Source organism: Erythrolamprus reginae, chromosome 3, assembly GCF_031021105.1.
Source record: "Erythrolamprus reginae isolate rEryReg1 chromosome 3, rEryReg1.hap1, whole genome shotgun sequence".
NCBI classification, from domain to species: domain Eukaryota; kingdom Metazoa; phylum Chordata; class Lepidosauria; order Squamata; family Dipsadidae; genus Erythrolamprus; species Erythrolamprus reginae.
This window is the reverse complement of record NC_091952.1, coordinates 246,930,737-246,958,211: the sequence shown is the minus strand read 5'-3', so window position 1 is coordinate 246,958,211 and position 27,475 is coordinate 246,930,737. Positions and strand designations below refer to the sequence as shown.

General features: G+C 43.0%; 2 protein-coding genes across 9 annotated transcripts in view; both read right to left on the bottom strand.

Moving 5' to 3' along the window:
• The window catches only part of TG (thyroglobulin), a gene marked incomplete at its 5' end in the record, with an annotated part of 195,332 nt that extends 190,187 nt beyond the window's left edge, over window positions 1–5,145 (bottom strand). The window contains 2 exons of the mRNA XM_070748653.1: window positions 2,295–2,392; window positions 5,021–5,145. Coding sequence (XP_070604754.1) covers window positions 2,295–2,392; window positions 5,021–5,145 — 223 coding nt within the window. The remainder of the gene's footprint in view (window positions 1–2,294; window positions 2,393–5,020) is intronic.
• Window positions 5,146–16,105: 10,960 nt separating this feature from the next.
• The window catches only part of PHF20L1 (PHD finger protein 20 like 1), an 82,220-nt gene continuing 70,850 nt past the window's right edge, over window positions 16,106–27,475 (bottom strand). For all 8 annotated transcript variants that reach the window (XM_070748312.1, XM_070748318.1, XM_070748313.1 and 5 more), the window contains 3 exons: window positions 25,194–25,560; window positions 21,403–21,568; window positions 16,106–17,769 (listed from right to left, as the gene is read on the bottom strand). In XM_070748312.1, the coding sequence (XP_070604413.1) occupies window positions 17,627–17,769; window positions 21,403–21,568; window positions 25,194–25,560 (676 nt within the window). In that variant the 3' untranslated portion in view covers window positions 16,106–17,626. The remainder of the gene's footprint in view (window positions 17,770–21,402; window positions 21,569–25,193; window positions 25,561–27,475) is intronic.

The following is a 27,475-nucleotide window of genomic DNA, read 5'->3' as shown; positions in this document are numbered from 1 at the left end:
TTAAAAACTGCAATCTAAAAACCCAATAGAATAAAATCAATCAGCCAATTCAATCACAGTCATGCATCACAATTAGTAGTCAGGGGGGACTTGATCTAATGGATGCAATTCCTGGTGACATAAGTGAGTATTGAGACTCTTGCGGAAGGCGAGGAGGGTGGGGGCAGTGCAAATTTCTGGAGGGAGTTGATTCCAGAGGGCCGGGGCTGCCACAGAGAAGGCTCTTCCCCTAGGCTTCGCCAGACGACATTGTCTGGTCGACGGGACCTGGAGAAGGGCAACTCTGTGGGACCGAACCGGCCGCTGGGAGGTCAACCAGCTGGGAGAAGAAGGCAGCAGCATACTAACCTATGCCTGAAGAGACCATTCTGAAAATATCCTGCTTGGTCATTGGGGAGGTCAGGGATGGGAGGCAATTAAGGGAGGGTAACGTTGAACTTAGGGATTTTGGTGTATGATTCTCAGGTCTAGCTACCGTATTTTTCGGACTATAAGATGCACTGGAGTATAAGATGCACCTTAGTTTTGGAGGAGGAAAATAAGAAAAAAGCTGATTGGGTGGTGGATGGCCTCCCTGAATAGCCTCAGTCAATTGGTCCCAGATGTGAACTTTAATATCAGGTTCATTGGTTGTGAGCTCTGAGCTTGTTTTTTCAGCCTGTGAAACCTTCATTTCAGAGGCATTTTTCCAGCCGGTCCAAAGACAGAAAAAATCACCGAAAATTCTTTTAAAAAGATGGTGCTGCCTATGGACCAGCACCGACCCAACCAGATTTGTGACACCATTGTCACATGACCAACGAGTTGCTAACGGTTCAGGCAATCTGGTGCGACCTGGGAGGAACCCACTTCTGATCCAGACAGAAAAAAGTATGTTTTAAGCACTCAACAGAGTCTTCTCTGTGGTGGCTCCAATGCTGTGGAACCAACTGCCTCTGGAGATCCACATTATCCCCACCCTACCAGTCTTCCAGAAAACCGTTAAGACCTGGCTCATCCGTCGTGCCTGGGATCATGAATGATTGATAGTATGGGTAGTATTTTTAAGGATTGCCAATGTATTTTTTATCCTGTTTTATTGTTGTTGTTACTGCAATACATATCTATATTGCTTTAATTATTGTTAGTATTATTGTGAGCTGCCCAGAGTCCAATTGGAATGAGCGGCATATAAATTTCACAAACAAAAAAATAAACAAACAAAAAACAATAAATAACTAAATTAAACAAACAAACAAACATGTTTGTGAATTCATGAACTATTACCATATTCTTTTTAACATCCAACTGTATGTCCCAATGCAGGAATGCAGGAAACAAAGACTGAGAGGCGAGTTCCATCTGTCCGTCCATTACCCTGGCGGGGAATTACTGACCCCCTCAGAGAGGGTTTGCAACTTGGGCGTCCTCCTCGATCCACAGCTGACATTGGAACATCATCTTTCTGCTGTGGTGAGGAGGGCGTTTGCCCAGGTTCGCCTGGTGCACCAGTTGCAGCCCTATTTGGACATGGAGTCATTGCTCACAGTCACTCATGCCCTCATCACCTCGAGGTTCGATTACTGCAACGCTCTCTACATGGGGCTACCTTTGAAAAGTGTTCGGAAACTTCAGATTGTGCAGAACACAGCCACGAGAGCCGTCGTGGGGCTTCCAAGATTCGCTCATGTTTCTTCAACACTCCGTGGCTTGCATTGGCTGCCGATCAGTTTCCAGTCACAATTCAAAGTGTTGGTCATGACCTTTAAAGCCCTACATGGCATGGAACCAGATTACCTCCGGAACCGCCTGCTACCGCATGAATCCCAGGGAACAATAAGGTCCCACAGAGTTGGCCTTCTCCAGGTCCCGTCAACTAAACAATGTTGTTTGGCGGGCCCAAGGGGAAGAGCCTTCTCTGTGGCGACCCCGGCCCTCTGGAACCAACTCCCCCCAGAGATTAGAACTGCCCCCACCCTCCCTGTCTTTCGTAAACTACTCAAGACTCATTTATGCCGCCAGGCATGGGGGAGTTAAGATATTCCTTCCCCCTAGGCCATTACAAGTTATGCATGGTATGTTTGTGTGTATGTTTGGTTTTATTATAAGGGTTTTTAGTTGTTTTATTAATTGGATTTCTACATACTGTTTTTATCATTGTTGTTAGCCGCCCCGAGTCTGCAGAGAGGGGCGGCATACAAATCCAATAAATAATAATAATAATAATAATAATTTCCCTCTTCATACACAGACACAAATGCAGATCACAATTCTTTGTGTTTTGAAATCAAAGTTTACAACAAGAAGAAACTCACACGCCAGAGACGATCCAGACTGCTTGGTCCCTGGGACCTCAATGCCCTTTTCATCTACACACCAGCAGGAAACCCCATTTTTATTGCACTGTACGTTCCTGGTGGACAAAATAGTGTTTTCAAACATTATTGTGCTTTTCATACATGTATTAAGACTTGCAAAACTTAGTAAGGAGCATCACTTATTTTCTAAACATTAGTTCATTTTAGCTCATTGTTAACCTAGCTTCTTCTCTGGTAATATCACTCATTTGCTATCGCCTTGATTCCATGGGCCAATGTAAGTGAGGCCTTTTTGAGTTGATACCTGTAAGTGAGCCAATGCCTTTTTGAGTTGATACCTTCCATAAAAATTAAATCAGTGCTTCTCAATTTCAACCTAACAGCTTTGAAATGTGTGGGTTTCAATTCCCAGATTTTTTAACTGGTTTGTTTATGGGCATTTCCAGATCATAAGAGGATTCAGAAGAGAAGGATTTAGGGGTAGTGATTTCTGACAGTCTCAAAATGGGTGCAGTGCAGTCAGGCGGTAGGGAAAGCAAGTAGGATGCTTGGCTGCATAGCTAGAGGTATAACAAGCAGGAAGAGGGAGATTATGATCCCGCTGTATAGAGCGCTGGTGAGACCACATTTAGAATACTGTGTTCAGTTCTGGAGACCTCACCTACAAAAAGATATTGACAAAATTGAACGGGTCCAAAGACGGGCTACAAGAATGGTGGAAGGTCTTAAGCATAAAACGTATCAGGAAAGACTTAATGAACTCAATCTGTATAGTCTGGAGGACAGAAGGAAAAGGGGGGACATGATCGAAACATTTAAATATGTTAAAGGGTTAAATAAGGTCCAGGAGGGAAATGTTTTTAATAGGAAAGTGAACACAAGAACAAGGGGACACAATCTGAAGTTAGTTGGGGGAAAGATCAAAAGCAACATGAGAAAATATTATTTTACTGAAACAGTAGTAGATCCTTGGAACAAACTTCCAGCAGATGTGGTTGATAAATCCACAGTAACTGAATTTAAACATGCCTGGGATAAACATATATCCATCCTAAGATAAAATACAAAAAATAGTATAAGGGCAGACTAGATGGATCATGAGGTCTTTTTCTGCCGTCAGTCTTCTATGTTTCTATAAGTATTTATATAATTAGCTGAATGGGATGGGATGAATGGGATGCATGCTTGATTGTATGAATGACAGTGATTGATTTTTTACGAATGTGAGTTTTAGACTAGTTAATTTATATTAATATTGGATTTAGGATATTGTTACTGTTTTTTTATACACTGCTCAAAACAATAAAGGGAACATTCAAATAACACATCCTAGATCTGAGCAAATGAAATATTCTCATCGAACACTTTGTTCTGTACAACATTGAATGTGCACAACAGCATGCGAAATTGATTGTCGATCAGTTTTGCTTCCTAAGTGGACAGTTTGATTTCACAGATGTTTGATTTACTTGGAGTTATACTGTGTTGTTTAAATGTTCCCTTTAATTTTTTGCGCAGTATATGTTGTAAGCCACCTGAGTCCTTAGAGAAGGGTGGCATATAAATCCAACAAATCAATAAATCTCAGGTAGCACTTTAATGCAGAGATCTCCAAACTTGGGTATTTAAAAACTTATGGACTTCAGTTTGCAGAATTCCCCAGCCAGCATGTCCACAAATTTTAATGTGGCCAAGATTGGAGACCCCTGGTTTAAGGAATCAAAATCACAGAAGCTAGCCCTGGTTATATCTGATTTATTTTATTGATTGATTGATTTTGCCCAATACACAATGAATGTTTTAGTGGGTATACACATCGCAAAATACATAATTTCCCAAATACGCCCATATTACATCAACACTCCGCAGTCTGCATTGGTTGTCGATCAGTTTCCGGACACAATTCAAAGTGTTGGTTATGACCCATAAAGCCCTTCATGGCACTGGACCAGATTATCTCAGGGACCACCTTCTGCTGCATGAATCCCAGCGACCAGTTAGGTCCCACAGAGTGGATCTTCTCCGGGTCCCGTCAACCAAACAATGTCGCTTGGCGGGACCCAGGGGAAGAGCCTTCTCTGTGGCGGCCCCGATCCTCTGGAACCAACTCCCTCCAAAGATTAGAATCGCCCCCAGCCTCCTTGCCTTTCGTAAGCTACTTAAAACCCACCTCTGCCGTCAGGCATGGGGGAATTGAGATCCTCTTTCCCCCTAGGCCTTTACAATTCTATGCATGGTATGTATGTACGTATGTTTGGTTTTTATATTAATGGGTTTTTAATCATTCTTAGTATTGAATTACTATTGTACACTGTTTTATTGTTGCTGTTAGCCGCCCCGAGTCTCCGGAGAGGGGCGGCATACAAATCCAATAAATAAATAAATAAATAAATAAATAAATAATGAACGTTATAGAGGATATACTCATAGTAATATATATCTAAGAAAGAAGAGAAGAGAAGATATAGGAATAAAACATATCAAATGAAAGAATAGAAGAAGAGATATAGGAATAGAAGAAAGATACAGGAGATATAGGAGAGCAAAAGGACAGGGAACAGAAGGCACTCTAGTGCACTTATACTCGCCCCTTACTGATTTCTCTTATGAGACCAGGGTGATTGGTAAACTATGACACTTCAGATATGCTGTACCAAAATCCCCAACTTTTTCCTAAGCAGTGACCCATTCTTCCAAGAAATTGAATATTGTGCCAACGTTACCTAAATTGTCCATCTTCTGAGCATTGAGGGATGTAGTCTTCACCATCACGAAAGGCCTTCTCCCTTTGAAGTTCACATGGACGAAGAGGCTGGGTTTCTGCCTCATACTCTACGTTCAGAAGAAGGCAAAGTTATGGCAGCAAATCCTTTCCTCGTATCCTAACCTCTCTTTGCTCTTTTTCACTTTTTTTTTTTTATTCCAAGGATGGGGGAAAGACACACAAATGAAAATGCATTTTCAGAACTGTTGTGGTCTAACACCCTGGTTTCTGTATTCTGAACTGTAAGAATATAACTGATATAACAGATGCAATTTATATTGACTTCTGCAAAGCCTTTGATTCAGTGGTCCACGACAAACTACTCCTAAAACTCAAATCCTATGGCATCTCAAGATCCCTCCACAGCATTCCTGTCAAACAGACAACAAGTGGTCAAAATAGGAAGCACCATATCCACCCCTGTCCCAGTTAAAAGAGGTGTTCCCCAAGGTAGTGTACTGGGACCAACGCTCTTCATTCTCTACATCAATGACCTTTGCGATTACATCACAAGCAACTGTGTCCTCTTCGCCGATGATGTAAAACTCTTCAACACCACCGATAACACAACTACTCTCCAAAAATACCTTGACGCTGTTTCTGAGTGGTCTAAGACATGGCAACTCCAAATCTCAACAAGCAAATGCTCTGTCCTACACATTGGGAAGAAGAATCTGAACTCCAAATACGAACTGAATAATCAAATTATCACAGATAATCCCCACTCGGTTAAAGACCTTGGTATACTAATAACAAAAGATTTAAGTGCCAAAGCCCACTGCAACAATATAGCCAAGAAGGCTTCAAGAGTTGTAAACCTAATCCTACGTAGCTTCTGCTCTGGCAATCTCACACTACTTACTAGAGCTTACAAAACTTTTGCCAGACCCATCCTCAAATACAGCTCATCTGTTTGGAACCCATATCGCATCTCAGACATTAACACCCTTGAAAATGTTCAAAGATACTTCACCAGAAGAGCCCTTCACTCCTCCACTCGAAACAGAATACCCTACGAGACTAGACTTTCAATCCTGGGCCTAGAAAGTTTAGAACTAAGACGCCTTAAACAAGATCTAAGTATTGCCCACAAGATCATATGCTGCAACGTCCTGCCTGTCGGCGACTACTTCAGCTTCAGCCACAACAACACAAGAGCACACAACAGATTTAAACTTAATATTAACCGCTCCAAACTTGACTGTAAAAAATATGACTTCAGTAACCGAGTTGTCGAAGCGTGGAACTCATTGCCGGACTCCATAGTGTTATCCCCAAACCCCCAACACTTTACCCTTAGATTATCTACGGTTGACCTATCCAGATTCCTAAGAGGTCAGTAAGGGGCGAATACAAGTGCACTAGAGTGCCTTCCGTCCCCTGTCCTATTACTCTCCTATATCTCCTATATCTCTTCTTCTATTCTTTCATTGATATATTCTATTCCTATATATATATGTGTGTGTATATGTGTGTGTGTGTATGTGTATATATATATATGTGTGTGTGTGTGTGTATATATATGTGTGTATGTATATATATATATATATATATATATATATATATATATATATATATATTCCTATATTCTATATATTCTATTCCTATATATTCTATTCCTATATATTCTTTTCTATTATTTCTTAGATATATTTTACTATGAGTATCTCCTCTATAACCTTCATCATGTATTTTACTATGTGTATATTGATATATACTCACTAAAACCCTCATTGTGTATTGGACAAAATAAATAAATAAATAAATAAATAAATAAATAAATAAATAAATAAATAAATAAATAAATAAATAAATAAATAAATAAATATCAAATATCAAAAGAGCAGAAGCAGGATCTATCTTGTTCCTGGCTCTGGGATGGATAGAGGGAGGGATGAAGAGAGGGAAGGATGGATAGATGGATGGAGGGAGGGAAGGAGGGAGGGAAGGAGGGATGAAGGGAGGGATGGATGGATGGAGGGAGGGAAGGAGGGAGGGAAGGATGGATGGAGGGAGGGATGAAGGGAGGGAAGGAGGGAGGGAAGGAGGGAGAGAGGGAGGGATGAAGGGAGGGAAGGGTGGATGGATGGATGGATACAGGGAGGGATGAAGGGAGGGAAGTTTTAAGCCAACTCTCATTAATTGATTAATTGTTCTAACCCTCAAGAAATTTCTCCTTAGTTCTAAGTTGCTTCTCTCCTTGTTTCCACCCATTGCTTCTTGTTCTGTCCTCAGGTGCTTTGGAGAATAGCTTGACTCCTCCTTCTTTGTGGTAACTGCTGAGATATTGGAACATTGCTATCATGTCTCCCCTGGTCCTTCTTTTCATTCAACTAGACATGCCCAACCTTCTTCATATGTTTTAGCCTCCAGTCCCCTAATCATCTTTGTTGCTCTTCTCTGCACTCTCCACCCTTTCTCTCCCCCTCTCCAAAAGAGAGAACATCAATCAAATTCTCTGATGGTGTGTGTGTTATTCAGCAACCAGTTAGGTCCCACAGAGTGGGTCTTCTCCTGGTCCCATCAACTAAACAATGCCGCTTGGCGGGACCCAGGGGAAGAGCCTTCTCTGTGGCAGCCCCAGCCCTCTGGAACCAACTCCCCCCAGAGATTAGAATTGCCCCCACCCTCCTTGCCTTTCATAAGCTTCTTAAAACCCACCTCTGCTGCCAGGCATGGGGGAACTAAGATTCCCTTTCCCCCTAGGCCTTTACAATTTTATGCATGGTATGTCTGTATGTATGTTTGGTTTTTTTATATTAATGGGTTTTTAATCGTTTTTAGTATTGGATTATTATTGTACGCTGTTTTATGATTGCTGTTAGCCGCCCCGAGTCTTCGGAGAGGGGCGGCATATAAATCCAATAAATCAATAAATAAGTAAATAAATATTAATCGTGATCAACTCTTAATCACAAAAGATGCTTACCAAGACGCTGGACCAGATTATAACTATGGCCCTTTCCGATTCTAGGCTTCTATTAATTTTATTCTAAAAGTAAGGGACCTGCGACCAAAGAGATACCTATTTACTTACCAAAGACGGTGGCCAGTGCTCTCTCCGTAAAGCAAAGGAGGCTGACAAACAGCAAGGACCTCATTTTGGGATGCAGGTGGATTGTCTCCCTCACGAGGGAAAGGCCTCCAACCTACACTCTGAGGGAAGTTCTCAGCCGGTTATTTTATAGCCGCTGCCCCTCAAAATAACTTTTCACTTACGAAATGGAAGACTGGGCACTCGAGGGGTTTAGTGACGCAGGCCGTTTTCAAGAGCCGTCGAGGTCAGTCACGCAATTTGCCCCGTTTCAATGTCTTAGCTTTTTTATTTTAATTGATTCAATTTCTTTTCTTTCTCCTTTGCTCTTCTAGAGACATTAATGGACTGAAAGGCAAGATAGGATTTTTATTTTTATTTTTTAAAAAAGCATATGGTAAAACCGCGACGGGATCCAAAATTTCCACAGCTAAGCGAGGTTACTCTGAAGTGGGGCTAGGCCGAAGCCATCGTTTTGAGTGGGAGACTTTGGCCTGCCACAAGTAGAATAGTTCTGTAGGAATTGGGGAAAGGCGGTTGCATGAGGGGGAAAGATACTAGCCACAACTGTTAGATCGGGAAGAATAGGCTGGACACCTTGAAGCGGTAATCCCGTTTATTTAATACAGGCTGAAACGCCAGCAACTATGTACACTCAAATCTCAGGAGAAAAGGAAGCAAGCAAAGAAAAGCCGCTGCACTTTCATTCTGAACAGCTGCGGAGGCGCAACTTGACAGCCGTTTGAATCAGCCGGCCGTCCTTTAACCAATGAGTGGCCGGCATGCAAATAGCCGAGTTACAGAACAACAAGCAATTCTTCCCACAGGTTCAAGGTCATCCTTTGTTCAGCACCAGCCGGAAGTACAGGGGAGGATCGTGGACCTTTGAGAGAACTGGAGTGGTCCATGTGATGGTGGGTGTGGGGACCAAGGGATGAAGCTTAACCTCGGTGGAAAATTGTAGGAAATGTTAGTATCGAGTTGACTACAGGTTGTATCCAACATGGCTGTTAATAAATTGGAGCTTGGAAGGCCAAGGTTTGGACTCTGATTTATTTCTTGGATGTTAATTGGGATAATAATAATAATAATAATAATAATAATAATAATAATAATAATAATAATAATAATAATAATAATTATCCCAATTATTATTATTATTATTATTATTATTATTATCCCAATTATTATTATTATTATTATTATTATTATTATTATTATTTATTATGTTTGTATCCCGTCCCTCTCCAAAAACTTGTGGTGACTCACAGCATAAACAATGTACAAATCCAATGTTTAAAACATAATTTAAAAACCCTTGTAATAAAATAATCACACAATCCAATCAAACCATACATAAACCAAGTAATTAGGGGAGGTGTCAATTTTCTCGTGCCTCGTGGCACAAGTGAGTTTTCAACAACTTACGAAAGGCGAGGAGGGTGGGGCAGATCTCTAGGGGGAGTTGGTTCCAGAAGGCTGGGGCCGCCACAGAGAAGGCTCTTCCCCTGGGCCCCGCCAGACGACATTGCTTAGTCAACGGGACCCGGAGGCCAATTCTGTGGGACCTAATCAGCCGCTGGGATTCGTGCGGCAGAAGGCGGTCCCGGATGCTGGCATTATGACTGTTTGCTTGCCCCGGTGGTTAAATGAATTGCTGTGGCTGCTCAATTAGTAACTCGTCTCAAGGTTACAAAAGGGGAATCACATGACCCCAGGAGACTGCAACTGTCATAAATACATGGCATGAATTTTGATCCTGTGACCATGACGCTGCAGTGGTCAAGTTTACAAAAATGGTCCTAAGTCAAGATTTTTGCCCAGTTATTGTAACTTTGAACAGTCCCTAAATGAATGATGTTAAGTTGAAGACCAAGAAACACATATTTACCTACTGGTATATGGGAAGAGGAGCACAACTAGTGATCGGCTCCTACAGGTATAGTCAGGTACGAGTCTACAGAGAGGGGCGGCATACAAATCCAATCAATCAATCAATCGATCAATAAATTGATCAATTAATCAATCAATTGATCAATCAATCAATAAATAAATAAATAAATTGAGCAATTAATCAATCAATCAATCAATAAATAAATAAATGGTAGAAAATTTTTGATTTTTTGATTTTTATTTTTTTCCCCCTCTTTTCCCCTTCTGGGCTCGATTACTAAAGTATATGTGCAAGTGTCCATAGACGTCACTATTATTATTATTATTATTTATTGGATTTGTATGCCGCCCCTCTCCGCAGACTCGGGGCGGCTAACAACAATGGTAAAAACATGTAACAATCCAATTTAATAAAACAACTAAAAACCCTAATTGTAAAAACCAAACATACACACAAACATACCATGCATAACTTGTAATGGCCTAGGGGAAGGAATATCTTAACTCCCCCATGCCTGGCGACAAAGGTGGGTCTTGAGTAGTTTGCAAAAGACAAGGAGGGTGGGGGCCGTTCTAATCTCTGAGGGGAGTTGATTCCAGAGGGCCGGGGCCGCCACAGAGAAGGCTCTCCCCCTGGGGCCCACCAAACGATATTGTTTGGTCTATCTTTTTTTAAATGTTTTTTTTTTTTAAATTGAATTTCCCCCCAGGGAAATTTTTTCTTCTGCGCTTGTATTTCAGGCACGTCTTCAACTCTTCTGGGGAGATTTCTTTTTTGACACTGCACATGCGTATGCGCCCCAAGCATGCACTCCCATGCTGCGTGGGAGGTAAGTTAGAACCCACCCAACGAGGTAAGTTAGAACCCACCCAATTATGTGGACAATCTTAGGGCCCCCATTACTATCCATACTGGCCTATTCTGCATCAGTTGAAGTGTCCAGGCAGTCTTCGAGGGCAGCCCCACGTAGAGCACATTGCAGTAATCTAGACGGGAGATGACCAAGGCATGTGTGACAGTGAGGAAGGCCTTCTGTAAATGAGAACACTGGTCAACTAAATGGTAAGATTAGATCGGTGATGGAGAACCTATGGCACAGATAGCACAGGCGGCACGCAAAGCCATATCTGCTAGCAAGCGAGCCGTTGCCCAAGCTCAGCTCCAACATGCATGTGTATGCTGGCCAGCTGATTTTTGGCTCATAGAGGCTCTGGGAGGGCGTTTTTGTCTTCCACAGTCCCCGGGGGGGGATGGGGTAGGGCATTTTTACCCTCTCCCAGCTCCAAGGAAGCCTTTGGAACCTGGGGAGGTGAAACGCAAGCCTACTGGGCCTACCAGAAGTTGGGAAACAGGCCATTTCCAGCCTCCAAAGTGCAGGGGAAGCTGTTTTCGCTCTTCCCAGGCATTTATTTATTTGATTTGTATGCCACCCCTCTCCATAGACTCGGGGCGGCTAACAACAATAATAAGACGATATAAACAAATCTAATATTTAAGTTAATTTAAAAACCCTAATTTAAGAAACCAATCATACAGACAGACATACCATGCATAAATTTTATAACCCTAGGGGGAGGGAGAGTCTCAATTCTTACGAAAGGCAAGGAGGGTGGGGGCAACTCTAATATCTGGGGGGAGTTGGTTCCAAAGGGTCAGGGCCACCACAGAGAAGGCTCTTCCCCTGGGTCCCGCCAAACGAATTGAATTATGAATGTGGGCACTCACGCATGCGCGATAGCATGCGCACACACACTTTCGGCATCGAAGGAAAAAAAGGTTCGTCATCACTGGACTAGATCATAACCTTGTTAAATTTTGCTCAGTAAATGAAAAAAAACTACTGTACCTACCATGTGAGCCTCCTTTTAAACCAAAGCATCTGGAGACTCTCTGGATTTGCATGCAAAATAAAGAAGGTTCTGTCATTAGAATTGGGGTGATCTATAGGCCTCCAGGGCAATCTGAGGAATATGACAACAAGATGGTGGATGAAATTACCCAAATGGCACTAAAGGGAGATATTGTGGTTATGGGTGATTTCAACATGCCTGATGTTGACTGGAATATCCCCAGTGCCCTTACATGCAAAAGTAAGAATATAGTAGAGGCCTTTACAGGAGCAGCTCTGGCACAGCTGGTTAAGACACCAACTAGAGGGGAGAATATTCTAGATTTAGTTTTTACGAATGGGAATTGGGTTTCAGAGGTCAAGGTGGGAGAAAATTTAGGTTGCAGTGACCATCTATGTTTGTGGTTTGATGTAAAAACTCATTGTGAGCAATCCTATAATGCAACCAAAGTATTGGATTTCAGAAAAACAAATTTTAATGCAATGGGGGAATATTTAGATAATGAATTAAAGGGGAGGGATAAATTGGCAGGAGTGAGCACCCAGTGGACTGTATTAAAAAAGGCCATCTTAAAAGCCACTGGACTGTATGTAAGACAAATAACTAAAGGTAAAAGGAAGAAGAAACCGCTATGGTTTAGCAATGATGTAAGGGCTATAGTCAATGAAAAAAAAGGCTGCCTATAGGAGGTATAAAGAGTCTGGAAGTATAGCTGATAGGGAGGTGTATAAAATGAGACAGAAGGAGGCAAAACAGATAATATATGCTGCTAAAGCCTCAAAAGAGGAAGAAATTGCCAAATCAGTAAAGAAGGGGGATAAAACCTTCTTCAGATATATTAGTGATAAGAAGAAGAAAAACTGCGGCATCACGAAGCTTAGTACCGGGAATAATACATGCATTAATGGGAATAAGGAGATCGCTGACCATTTCAATAGCTACTTCTGTTCAGTTTTGTCAAAAGACACCTTACAAAATAATACTATGGAGGGATATAGCATTGCTTCCAGCTGTACGGATTCAGCTCCAGTGATCTTAGAAGCCGATGTCTTAGAAGAACTTGAACGATTAAAGATAAATAAGGCAATGGGTCCAGATGGCATCCACCCCAGAGTTCTTAAAGAACTCAGATCTGTCATTGCTACCCCCCTGACTGATTTGTTTAACCAATCCTTGTTAACAGAAGTTCCTGAGGATTGGAGAATGGCCAGTGTTGTGCCTATCCACAAGAAGGGCAGTAGAGAAGAAGCTGGTAACTACAGGCCAGTTAGCTTGACATCAGTGGTAGTTAAAATGATGGAGACTCTACTCAAAAAGAGGATAAATCAGCACATAAAAAACAATAACTTATTGGACCCAAATCAGCATGGCTTTACTGAAGGCAAATCATGTCAGACTAATCTCATTGATTTCTTTGACTATGTCACAAAGGTGTTGGATGAAGGTGGTGCCGTGGATATTGCCTACCTGGACTTCAGCAAAGCCTTTGATACGGTTCCACATAAAGAGCTGATAGATAAATTAGTGAAGATTGGACTTAATCCCTGGATAGTTCAATGGATTTGCAGCTGGCTGAAGCGTAGACATCAGAGAGTTATTGTTAACGGCAAGTATTCTGAGCAGTCAGGTTACAAGCGGTGTGCCACAAGGGTCTGTTCTGGGTCCTATTCTTTTTAATATGTTTGTGAGTGACATAGGGGAAGGTTTGGTAGGGAAAGTTTGCCTATTTGCCGATAACTCTAAAGTGTGCAATAGGGTTGATATTCCTGGAGGCGTCTGTAATATGGTAAATGATTTAGCTTTACTAGATAAATGGTCAAAGCAATGGCAACTGCAGTTTAATGTTTCCAAATGTAAAATAATGCACTTGGGGAAAAGGAATCCTCAATCTGAGTATTGTATTGGCAGTTCTGTGTTAGCAAATACTTCAAAAGAAAAGGATTTAGGGGTAGTGATTTCTGACAGTCTCAAAATGGGTGAACAGTGCAGTCAGGCGGTAGGGAAAGCAAGTAGGATGCTTGGCTGCATAGCTAGAGGTATAACAAGCAGGAAGAGGGAGATTATGATCCCGCTATATAGAATGCTGGTGAGACCACATTTGGAATACTGTGTTCAGTTCTGGAGACCTCACCTACAAAAAGATATTGACAAAATTGAACGGGTCCAAAGACGGGCTACAAGAATGGTGGAAGGTCTTAAGCATAAAACGTATCAGGAAAGACTTCATGAACTCAATCTGTTTTTTTAAAAGGAAAGTGAACACAAGAACAAGGGGACACAATCTGAAGTTAGTTGGGGGAAAGATCAAAAGCAACATGAGAAAATATTATTTTACTGAAAGAGTAGTAGATTCTTGGAACAAACTTCCAGCAGACGTTGTAGATAAATCCACAGTAACTGAATTTAAACATGCCTGGGATAAACATATATCCATCCTAAGATAAAATACAGAAAATAGTATAAGGGCAGACTAGATGGAGCAGGAGGTCTTTTTCTGCCATCAGACTTCTATGTTTCTATGTTTCTATGCTGCTTGTTTTTTTTTTAATAGAATAGAATTCTTTATTGGCCATGTGTGATTAGATACAGAAGGAATTTGTCTTGGTGCAGATGCTCTCAGTGTACATAAAAGAAAATATATATTTGTCAAGAATCATGTGGTACAACACTTAAGGATTGTCATAGGGGTCAAATAAGCAATGAAGAAACAATTAATATTAATAAAAATCTTAGGATACAAGCAACAAGTTACAGTCATACAGTCCTAAGTGGGAGGAAAAGGATAGGAATGATGACAAAAATATACTAGTCTAGATCTTCTGAAGTCCAGCTGTACTTCAGGTGCTCAGTGACACAACCACATTTATAGGCATTTGCAGCATCCCTCAATCACGTGATGGTGTTTTATAATGTTGAAAAGAACCTGGAAATTACTTCAGACTGACAAGCCAACATAGAAACATAGAAGACTGACGACAGAAAAAGACCTCATGGTCCATCTAGTCTGCTCTTATACTATTTCCTGTATTTTATCTTACAATGGATATATGTTTATCCCAGGCATGTTTAAATTCAGTTACTGTGGATTTACCAACCACGTCTGCTGGAAGTTTGTTCCAAGGATCTACTACTTTCAGTGAAAGATTTTCTCACATTGCTTTTGATCTTTCCCCCAACTAACTTCAGATTGTGTCCCCTTGTTCTTGTGTTCACTTTCCTATTAAAAACACTTCCCTCCTGAACCTTATTTAACCCTTTAACATATTTAAATGTTTCGATCATGTCCCCCCTTTTCCTTCTGTCCTCCAGACTATACAGATTGAGTTCATGGTCTTTCCTGATACGTTTTATGCTTAAGACCTTCCACAATTCTTGTAGCCCGTCTTTGGCCGCCTTGACAGACACAAAAAATGCTGTAAAATTGGAAGTTGATGAAGTTGGCTGAAATGGACTAATTTGATTAAAATAAAATAAAAACATTTAAGTACTTTTGTTTCCAGGTGGAGACAGCTTCTGAACTTCGTGCTTGAAGTGGAAAAGAATGAAAATCTGACTTTGGGTTTTATCAGTTAGACTGATAGATCTTTATAGAAATGGCTTGTGTTTTTTATGAAAAAGCAGGAAGCTATTTGATGTTAACACCTTATTTTACTGCAAGTCATTTTTTTTGGTTCTTATTCTTCATTACTTCTCTTCCCCCTTCCCTCCCCCCACTGCTTATTTACTTTTGCATTATGTTATATTTTATAAATGGTAAACTGGAAAAAAATGCCCTAAAATTGGTTTCATTTTGCGACAGCAATAGCCAAACTTATATTAGAGTCACATGCTGAGGACTTCCTTTAATCCCAGTACCTAATTATTGTGATGTATTCTTGCTTCCTGCCCCAAACCCCAGAGGGTGGTCTTCAAAACCCCCAGAGGCAGAACATCTGCCCAACGCCCGCTTTGAAATGCTCAGGATTTATTCAACACTCTGAAAAGCAAACTGATGAGACAGAAAGTACGGTATGCAGAATAGTTTAATAAACAGCTTTACATACAGTACCTTACATATAGACAGTGTATTTGCAAATTTAAATACATTTTAATGTACAGTGGCTTGTACTCTTATCCTGTGGAGGTTCAAGTTTATTGTCCTTCATGTATGTAGTCTCACTCTTTTATACATATTGCCAGCACTGAAACAGTCAGAGGTCTTAAGCTCGATATTCTCTTGCTACCCTCAATAACGCAGCCTCTCTTGAATAGTATTTTTTTTAAAAAAAGTATTTTTTTTTACAAATTTCTGTACATAGATTGTTTTTAATCTTCTTTCTCTCTCTCTCTCCATCTCCCCTTTTTAAGAAACAGCTCGTTAAAAGGTAACATTTTTAAATATTTTGTCACCGAGGTTCTTTTTATCGTAAGAAAACTAGACTTGTCAATATAAATGTCTCTAGAACGCAATGTGTATGAGCATACACAACATATGTATGTATGTGTACACACATACGCGTGCACGCAAAGACATATGTGCATACCTCAAGAGGTATACTATAGCACTGGCTGCAGCGATACGCAGATAAACTAAAAATAACTGGACTTGGCCCAGAATTTTATTTAAACCCAGCTAACTAGGCGGACTTTGGTTTCGTTAACGATTTGCCAAATCATAATTGAATGTCTTTTAACAGGTGATGTATTTGCATCCTAACTTATGTTTGGGATTGACCGAGAGACTATACAGACCATGCAAGTTTTGCAAATTGCTCAACCATTGCAAGATTTTTGGCGCGCATGGAATAAAACAGCATCAACTTTCATATTTCCTTTCATTTCATGTTACAGAGAGTAAAGGTTGGGAATGGACCCATTTCATAGTGAGTCACTGGCGTTTTGGATGTTCCTTTGATTCCTCAAGCCAGCTGAGGAAAGTCGGTTATTGCGGCCGAGACCCAGCCATTACAGACACAATATCCCACAATACTTTTTATTGTAGCTTGCCCAAATATGGATTTGATGCAATCCTGGTTGACGCTGGCAATATGGAGGACTCGATATGAGAAGTCGGGAGCAGGGGAGGGTGGGGGAGGCCCCCGTTCAACTGACACTCCTGATTCAATGTTGTTGTTTTTTAAAACTTTTTATTTTTGGCACTTCTGACCATGACTTTCCCAGTTTGGTTTCTAACAACGGAGCATGAGATTCAATATGCTTAAAAAAATATTTCAGAGAGGCTACCATTAAAAAAAACAGTTTCTCCTGAAAAGGAAAGCTAGAATCTTTATTTATATATATATATATATATATATTCTTTTCATTTTCCTGGATCTCTACAGTACTTTCAAGTGACCCATTGGGACTAAATCTCCTTCTTCTACCGTCCAGACTCAATAGTGTAAAAATGTGTTTCTTCTTCCAATGCAGGCTGCTTTAACTTTTGCGATAACGTTTTTAACAGTTTGTGGGCTTCTTCCGTGATAACTGCGTGTGAAAAGGTAGGAAAACATGCCTGAGTTGAGGTTTCAGAACCCTCCTCCGTGGAAAGAAAGACAAAACCTCTTTTTATTTTAGATCAGAGTGGTAGGAATCTTTATGAGGGAGATTTCTCTCTTTACCCTATCATACCACGTGCCGTTTTCAGCCTAACGAGAGAATTGGCAGAGAATAAGGAACAGAGTTCAGGCTTCGTGTTTTTTCTGTTTTTTTAAAAAAAGTACCCTTTTGTGAGTCTTGTCAATCAGAAGAAACCCATCGTCGGGGCCCGGCGGCCTGCCTGCGTGCATTCCTTCATCTTTCCTTTTGTCATACAGAGCAGAGGGTGGCAATTTGTTGGACTTTACTCATGTCGGAGATGAGCTGTTTAATGCGGCGCTTGAGCTGAGGCAGGCGGGCCAGGGGGTCGGGGGGCTCCAATTCTCCGGTGAAATCAAGCCAGCTTTCTAAAACTGCATGGGGGCAAAAGGAAGAAAAAGAAAATGAAAAAGCGCATAGTGATCGCTTGATCTATGATTTAGAACCGGGGTGTCAAACTCAATGCCTGTGGGCCAGATCTGGCCCGTGGGGTGCTTAGATCTGGCCCGCGGGGCTGCTCTGGAATCAGCAAACGACCGGCTCGCGGTACCTCTGGCAGCAAAAATGGGAGTTTGGGAGGAGCGCGTGCATGCTCCGTTTTCGCTGACAGAGGGCTGTCAAAACAAACTAAAAGCAAAACGAAAGGAGAAATGTTTCCCCCTTTTGCTTTTGAGCATGCCAGAAAGGACAGGAAGGAGAAAGGAAAAGAAGAAAGAACAAGAATCCCAGCAGCCAATCAGGTCCCACAGAGTTTATTTATTGATCTATTTATTATTTAGATTTGTATGCCGCCCCTCTCCGAAGACTCGGGGCGGAGTTGGCCTTCTCCGGGTCCCGTCGACTAAACAATGCCGTCTGGCGGGACCCAGGGAAAAAGCCTTCTCTGTGGCGGCCCCGGCCCTCTGGAACCAACTCTCCCCGAAGATTCCAATTGCCCCATCTCTTCCCGCCTTCCTCAAGATGTTGAAGACCTATCTGTGTCACCAGGCATGGGGGGAATAATTATCTCTTCCCCACACTACCACCTTTTTTTCCTGACTGTAATACAGTGATCCCCCGCTCGTTGCGAGGGTTCCGTTCCAGGACCCCCCGCAACGAGCGGGTTTTCGCGAAGTAGCGCTGCGGAAGTAAAAACACCATCTGTGCATGTGCAGATGGTGTTTTTACTCCCACAGCGCTAGCGAGGAGCCGAAGATTGGGGGCGGCGCGGCTGTTTGCCGCCGGCATGGAGGGCTTCCTAGCAGCCCCCCAAACCCGGGTTGGGGGTCCGGGGGGCGCTGGCTCTCGCCGCTTTCGAGCTGAATCCGGGAGCGAATTCGCTCCCGGATTCAGCTCGAAAGCGGCGAGAACGAACGGCAAGGAACCGCTTTTCCACGCCGTTCATTCTCGCCGCTTTCGAGCTGAATCCGGGAGCGAATTCGCTCCCGGATTCAGCTCGAAAGCGGCGAGAACGAACGGCAAGGAACCGCTTTTCCACGCCGTTCATTCTCGCCGCTTTCGAGCTCAATCCGGGAGCAAATTCGCTCCCGGATTCAGCTCGAAAGCGGCGAGAACGAACGGCAAGGAACCGCTTTTCCACGCCGTTCATTCTCGCCGCTTTCGAGCTGAATCCGGGAGCGAATTCGCTCCCGGATTCAGCTCGAAAGCGGCGAGAACGAACGGCAAGGAACCGCTTTTCCACGCCGTTCATTCTCGCCGCTTTCGAGCTCAATCCGGGAGCGAATTCGCTCCCGGATTCAGCTCGAAAGCGGCGAGAATGAACGGCGTGGGCGGGCGAAGGGCGGGCGGCAGCGAGGAGTTTGCGTGGGCGGTGGGGAAACTTCGCTGACGCCAGCAAGAGGGGGAAGACTCAGGGAAGCCGCCCAGCAGCTGATCTCCCGGTTGCCATCTACGCATGCGTGCCCACGGGCACGCATGCGTAGATGGTATTTTGACTTCCGGGTTGAAAAATAGCGAAGTACCCTGTTCGCAATGGTTGGGGACGCAATAAACGGGGGATCACTGTACATGAGAATGGTATGATTGTGCAGTAATGATTGTTTTTAATATCTATGGGTTTTAAATTTCGTTTTTAATTTATATTGGATTTGTACTCTGTATATCGTATTATTCTTGTTGTGAGCCGCCCCGAGTTTTCGGAGAGGGGTGGCATACAAATCTAATAATTAAATTAAATTAAAAAGAAAAAAGAAAGATGGGAAGAGAGCAAGGAAGGAAAAATAAGGAAAGAGGGGAAAGAAGATGAAAAGGGAATGGAGAGGGAAGGAAAAATAAGTAGGGAGGAAGGGAGGGAGGGTCTGAGGGAAGTGCCTTAGCATTAGGTCACCATAGGCTGACTATACCTACCTTGGCCATTCCACCCCAGCCCCACAAGGTCAATCACAACCCCGAAGCAGCCCTCAATGAAATCGAGTTTGACACCCCAACTTAAAATCATCAAGACATAGTCCTCGACTTCTGACCGCTATTGAGGCCAGAGTTCCTTTTGTTAAGCAAGGCAATTAAGTGAGTTATGTCCAATTTCCTTTTTTATTATTATTAATTACATTTATTAGTGCTTAATGGACATCACATTGTCTGGGTATTGAGTCTGCTTAACACAAAACATATTACTTTCTTAATCTCCACCTGTTCCCCCCAATCACTGATAAAATAGATTCCATGTTTAATAATATTCCGTATCTTCTTTCTGGTTAATTCTTAATGCCAATCTGTTTGTTTCAGCACACTCTAGTGTTTTTTAAAATTATTTCTTCATCTCGCAGTGTTTCTTCATTATTCCAGGATTGGGCAAATACAATCCTTGCTGCTGCCAAAACGTGCAATATTAAATACATAGTTTTCTTATCTAAGTTTACCTAGTATCATACCTATTAACAAATAATTCAGATGTAAAATCTGCATGCTTTCTTATTACTTTTTCCCGCCATTGGTGTATTTTTTTGAGTTGTGTACAATCTCAATTACTTTTATTTATTTATTTTATTAGATTTGTATGCCGCCCCTCTCCGTAGACTCAGGATTATTAATCAAATTGTGGCAGTTGTCAACCAAGCGGCCCTTAAGGAAAGCCAGCCCCCCCCCCCCCCCGAATGACTTTACAGCTAGTCCTCAACTTATAATGGCCCTGGAAAATGTGACATGACCGTTTTCCTCAGTTACGACCAGGGGGTGGGCTGCTAGCTAGCCGGAACACTAAACTGGGCTCGCTGCCACGGCTTGTGAGTGTTTGCGGGGCCAGCACAATTTTGCTTCTGCGCCTGTGGATCGCACATAGCAAAATCACACATGGAGCAACAGGTGTTTCAGTGAGTTTTTGCTTCCGCACATGCTGAAACACGGGGACACCTGCGGCTCCGTGCACGATTTTGCTATCTCCACAGGTGATACCTCACCTACAAAAAGATATTGACAAAATTGAACGGGTCCAAAGATGGGCTACAAGAATGGTGTAAGGTCTTAAGCACAAAACGTATCAGGAAAGACTTAATGAACTCAATCTGTATAGTCTGGAGGACAGAAGGAAAAGGGGGGACATGATCGAAACATTTAAATATGTTAAAGGGTTAAATAAGGTCCAGGAGGGAAGTGTTTTTAATAGGAAAGTGAACACAAGAACAAGGGGACACAATCTGAAGTTAGTTGGGGGAAAGATCAAAGGCAACATGAGAAAATATTATTTTACTGAAAGAGTAGTAGATCCTTGGAACAAACTTCCAGCAGACGTGGTTGGTAAATCCACAGTAACTGAATTTAAACATGCCTGGGATAAACATATATCCATTGTAAGATAAAATACAGGAAATAGTATAAGGGCAGACTAGACGGACCATGAGGTCTTTTTCTGCCGTCAGTCTTCTATGTTTCTATGTTTCTATCATGCTGGCCCCATAAATACTCTCGCGAGCCCAATTTATCGTTCTGGCTAGAGCCCACCTCAGGTTACAACCTTTGCAGCATCCCTATGAGAGAGAATGTCAGCACAAGCTCAGATTTTTAATAATTACCATCGACTTCCTTTTCAATAACGTCCATTCTACTAGTGACTTCGTTCTGCACGTTTTCTATGTGGGTTAGGAGATTTAGCTGCCACTGAAGACGAGCGTCCACGTGTTCCTCGGCTCCTCTTTTTTCGTTGAATACAAACACGGTGTTCCCTTCGGCTGAATGCCTCTGTGCAGTGACCGCAAGAGAGAACCAGGTTATCAAAACAGTTCTACAACATTGGTGACCCTCAAGTGGCCTTTGCAGGGGGGATGAAATAGAACTGCTGCCTCGGAATGACTAGGCAGAAACGGGAGGGTCAACGGAGGCAATTCCTCCGTGCCAAGGAGAATCAGTTAATAGCATTCATAATAAAAATGATAAATCACAATATAGAAAGTCCTCAACTTACAACCATTTGTTTAAAGGATGTTTGAATTTAACAACCCCCCTGCAAAAAGTGGCAGAACAGAACAGAAGATGAGTAGAGTAGACGAGAAGAGTAGGGATTAGGAATACAGAGTAGGGATTACGAGTAGAATAGAGTACAGTAGAGTAGAATAGAATAGGAGTAGAATAGAGTAGAATAGGAGTAAAATAGAATAGAATGGGAGTAGAGTTGGATAGGAATAAAGTAAAAGAGTAGGGAATAGGGACTATTTGTTTGTTTGTTTATTCGATTTCTAGGCTGCCCTTGTCCTAGGACTCAGGGCGGCTTACAACATAGATCAGGAATAGGGATTAGGAATAGGGATTAGGAGCAGAGTAGAATAGAATGGGAGTAGAGTTGGTTAGGAATAGAGTAGAGTAGAATAGAATAGGAATGGGTAGGATAGGATAGGATAGGATAGGATAGAATTAGATTAGATTTGTAGGAGTAAGAGTAGGAATAGGGGTAGGAGCAGAATAGAGCAGAACTTTATTTGACAAAGTGTAATTAGACACACAAGGAATTTGTCTCCTGTGCATAAACTCTCACTGTATATACAACAAGAGTGATAGATTATGACCGTTTTTCATGCTTATGGTTGCAGCATCCCCGTGAACATGTGGTCAAAATTCAGACACTCGGCAACTGGCATGTATTCATGACGGTTTCAGTGTCCTGAGGTCACGTGATCACCTTTTGCGATTATGGAGATTCTCAGTTATCCAGGTCATGGTTGTCCCACAAGTGCTTTTTCCAAAAGGAGGCTGGACTTTTTTAGCGTCTTTTTCCCCCCTTTCAAAATGTCTCACTTCTCATCCCAAAAGCTTCAGTTAGAATTGAAGAATGAAAGAATCTCAAGAAAATCTAGTTGTTGTTGTTGTTTTGGGGGGAACTCACCCTTGGGACATTTTTCCCACCTTCTGACAAGCAAAATCAATGAGAAAGCAAGATTTGTTTAACAACTGTGTTACTAACTTAACAACTGCTGTAGTTTGCTTAACAACTGTGAGAAGAAAGGTCGTTCAGTGGGGTAAAAAACCCATTTAATGGAAATTTTGGGCACAATTGTGGTCATAAATTGAGGATTACCTATAGTGCTTGTTAGAAATCCTAAGATTCAAGACCCTGGGGATTTCTCACCCAACGGGGTGGACAACTTTATATATTCATATTATATATTATTCTTATTATACATTCTTATTATATATTCTTCAATTATATTCTAGGAAAAATGAATCCTCTGCCAATTTCAATATTTCCTGAAGTCACTGCAGATGCTTAATTGAAAACCAACTAGCTATTGAAAGTTCACCACATGTTTGGAGAATTTTGTGGTCCCTTTTTTAAAGCTGTGGCCTAAATGCCCATAGAACGACAGGAAAACAAGCTGGTTTTTCCCCCAGAAATATTAGCCACAAGAATGTCTTGCTGACTAGTGGCTCTTCACATACCAGTGAACAGTGGCAGAAATAAGAAATCCATCCAAGGTTTTGCTAATTCAGATCTCCAACCATGTGTAAACAACACAATGGGAGCAGTTCGATTGTCAAGTCTCATGAAGTGGCCCACCTCGACCTTCTAGTTACCGTATTTTTTGGAGGATAAAAAGCACCTTAGTTTTGGGGGGAGGAAAACAAGGGCCTAAATGATGGCCTAAATGAACAAGCTTCTGTAATGTAGAAAAAGCATCAATCATTCTTAGATTCATTCTCCCTCTCCCTCTCTCTCTCTCTCTCTTCCATTCCTCTCCTTCCCCGACTACTCCAAGGCCAGCTTGTATCAGGCCGGAAGCTATAAGTAGCACAGTATTAGGGGACTTGGGAGGGGTAGTTGAATGAGAGGGAAAGTTACTAGCCAGAACAAATTCCTTTCTTAGAGCCCAAGGTCCTTTTGTTCTGCATCAACTGAAGAAAAGAGGAAGTCAGTAGAATCCCTGCAGAATCGGACTGGTCCTCGTGTTGAACTTGTGGGTGTGGGGATGTAGGATGAACCTTAACCTGCGGTGGGGTACCGGAAAGAAGTTAGTATCGGAATGGCAGTTACGTGATCAACATGGCTCTGCTAATAAATCAAATCTTGAGAGAGAGAATTGAAATGGAACCTGATTTATTTCTCAGATGCTAATTGGGGCGTTAACAGAAAATTCCAATACTGACTTCTTTCTGGTACCCCATCCCAAGTTAAGGTTCATCCTACATCCCCACACCCACAAGAGCAACAAAGATGACTAGGAGACTGGAGGCTAAAACGTATGAACAGTTGCAGGACCTGCATATATGTAGTTTAATGAGAATAAGGACTAGGGGAGATATGATAGCAGCGTTCCAATATCTCACTGACAAGTCATGCCACAAAGAAGAGGGAGTCAAACTTTGGTGTTTTGGAAAATACAGTGATACCTCATGATACGAACCCCTCATCTTACGAACAACCCGAGATACGAACCCGGGGTTCAGAATTTTTTTGCCACTTCTCACGAACTTTTTCCTTCTTACGAACCCGCTGCCGCCGCCAAAAAGCCCCGCCGCCCGGCTGTCGCTTTTTGAAACAGCCGGGGGGCTTCTCAGCGCCCTCCTGAACCCGAACGCCAAACCCGAACTTCCGGGTTCGGCGTTCGGGAGGCTGCCGAGAAACCCCGCCACCCGGCTGTCATCTTTTGAAACAGCCGGGGGGCTTCTCGGTGGCCTCCCGAACGCCGAACCCGGAAGTTCGGGTTTGGCGTTCGGGTTCAGAAGGACGCTGAGAAGCCCCCCAGCTGTTTCAAAAAGCGACAGCCGGGCGGCGGGGCTTTTTGGCGGCGGCAGCGGGTTCGTAAGAAGGAAAAAATTCGTAAGAAGTGGCAAAAAATTTCTGAACCCCGAGTTCGTATCTCGGGTTGTTCGTAAGATGAGGGGTTCGTATCATGAGGTACCACTGTATTTTCCAAAGCACCTGAGGGTAGAGCAAGAAACAATGAGTGGAAACTAATCAAGGAGAGAAGCAACTTAGAACTCCAACACTGGACGTTTTAAAGAGATTGGATAACCATTTGACTGAAGTGATGTAGGGTTTCCTGCCTACGCAAGGGGTTGGACTAGAAGACCTCCAAGATCCCTTCCAACTCTGTCTATTCTATTCTATTCTACTCTATTCTAAAGCTACATAAACTTAAGTTCTACTTCTCAGATGCATGAATGTGTTCATTGATATTGAAGTGGTTGTAGGCCAGGGGAACAATGGGAGAGATGTCATTTTGTTCATGGATTATCACATAAATGATGTAAATGTGCTTAATCTGGCAGGACAATGCTATAGCACCCAGGGCTTTTCCTCAGTTTCCCTGGGTTAGAAGACACTATTTTTTTGTCTCCATAAAAGATGCCATGGATGAACAGGTTGATTTACCTGATGGCCCAAACCATCTTCTGTGGATGAACGTTGTAAACAGTTTTTCTCTTCTAAGAGACACTCCTGGTACTGTTCAAAACTGCTGGTGTCATCCTCCTCTGAGCTGGTGGGATCAACAACCGGTTTGCAATCCAGTCCAAAACCCGGTTTCTGGTAACTGTGTTCACTTCTGATGTACGTTTCTTCCATCTTTGGAGCTAAGCGAGGGGGCTCTTTATGATTCTGACTATGACACGTCCTTCCCGAAGGATTAACGGCTTCAGGCACAGTTACGAGCCGTCTTTCTATTCCAACAGTGATTTGGTCATGATCCTTCCGCACACCTGTGCAAGCCCAGAGACGAAGGTCAGGGTGATGTTTATTTCTGAGATAAATTTAAAAAAAAGAAGATTAATGCAGGTGAAACTATTAAAAGCACCAAGTCATGTAAGCTTTGCTGGTTGTGGAACTCTTGACGTTGAAGTCCACAAGTCTTAAAGTTGCTGAGGTTGGAGACCCCTATATAAGCACCATATGAATAGAAAAGAATCCCCCTCCCCAAAAAACCTCCTAATGTTTCAGTTTAAAAAATGAATGAGTGGTTTCCCTGGTGAAACATCTCAACTCTTAACCTTGGCAAATTGGCCTTCTCCGGGTCCTGTCGACTAAACAATGTCGTTTGGCGGGTCCCAGGGGAAGAGCCTTCTCTGTGGCGGCCCTGACTCTCTGGAACTAGCACCCCCTGGAGATTAGAACTTCCCCCACCCTCCTTGCCTTCTGTAAGCTCCTTAAAACCCACCTTTGCCGCCAGGCATGGGGGAATTGAGATATCTCCCCTGGGCCTATACAATTTATGTATGGTATGTTTGTATGTATGTCTGATTAATAATGGTTTTTTTAAAATGTTTTTAAATTATTAGATTTGTTATGAAGGGGCGGCATACAAATCTAACAAATAAATAAATAAATAAATAAATAAAAATAAATAAAAATAAATAAATAAAAAATAAAATAAAATAAAATAAAATAAATAAATAAATAATTTTTTGTGCTGACTGGAGAATCCTCTGAGTTGAATTCCGCCAGTCTCAAAGCCGTTAAAATTGAGAAACACTGATCCAAAGTATCAATGTATTGTTCAGAATGAATAGTTTAATAGAAGTACAGTAGACCCCCGCTCGTTGCGAGGGTTCCGTTCCAGGACCCCCCGCAACGAGCGGGTTTTCGCGAAGTAGCGCTGCGGAAGTAAAAACACCATCTGCGCATGTGCAGATGGCGTTTTTACTCCCACAGCGCTAGCGAGGAGCCGAAGATTGGGGGCGGGGCGGCTGTTTGCCGCCGGCATGGAGGGCTTCCTAGCAGCCCCCCAAACCCGGGTTGGGGGTCCGGGGGGCGCTGGCTCTCGGCGCTTTCGAGCTGAGTCCGGGAGCGAATTCGCTTCCGGACTCAGCTCAAAACCGCCGATAGCAAGCGGCAAGGAACGGCTTGTCTCGGCGCTTTCGAGCTGACCGGACTCAGCTCGAAAGCGCCGAGACAAGCCGTTCCTTGCCGCTTGCTATCGGCGGTTTTGAGCTGAGTCTGGAAGCGAATTCGCTTCCGGACTCAGCTCAAAACCGCCGATAGCAAGCGGCAAGGAACAGCTTGTCTCGGCGCTTTCGAGCTGACCGGACTCAGCTCGAAAGCGCTGAGACAAGCCGTTCCTTGCCGCTTGCTATCGGCGGTTTTGAGCTGAGTCCGGAAGCGAATTCGCTTCCGGACTCAGCTCAAAACCGCCGATAGCAAGCGGCAAGGAACGGCTTGTCTCGGCGCTTTCGAGCTGACCGGACTCAGCTCGAAAGCGCCGAGACAAGCCGTTCCTTGCCGCTTGCTATCGGCGGTTTTGAGCTGAGTCCGGAAGCGAATTCGCTTCCGGACTCAGCTCAAAACCGCCGATAGCAAGCGGCAAGGAACGGCTTGTCTCGGCGCTTTCGAGCTGACCGGACTCAGCTCGAAAGCGCCGAGACAAGCCGTTCCTTGCCGCTTGCTATCGGCGCTTTTGAGCTGAGTCCGGGAGCGAATTCGCTCCCGGACTCAGCTCAAAAGCGGCGAGAATGAACGGCGTGGGCGGGCGAAGGGCGGGCGGCAGCGAGGAGTTTGCGTGGGCGGTGGGGAAACTCCTCGCTGACGCCAGCAAGAGGGGGAAGACCCAGGGAAGCCGCTGCCATCTACGCATGCGTGCCCGGCACGCATGCGTAGATGGTATTTTTGACTTCCGGGTTGAAAAATAGCGAAGTACCCTGTTCGCAATGGTTGGGGACGCA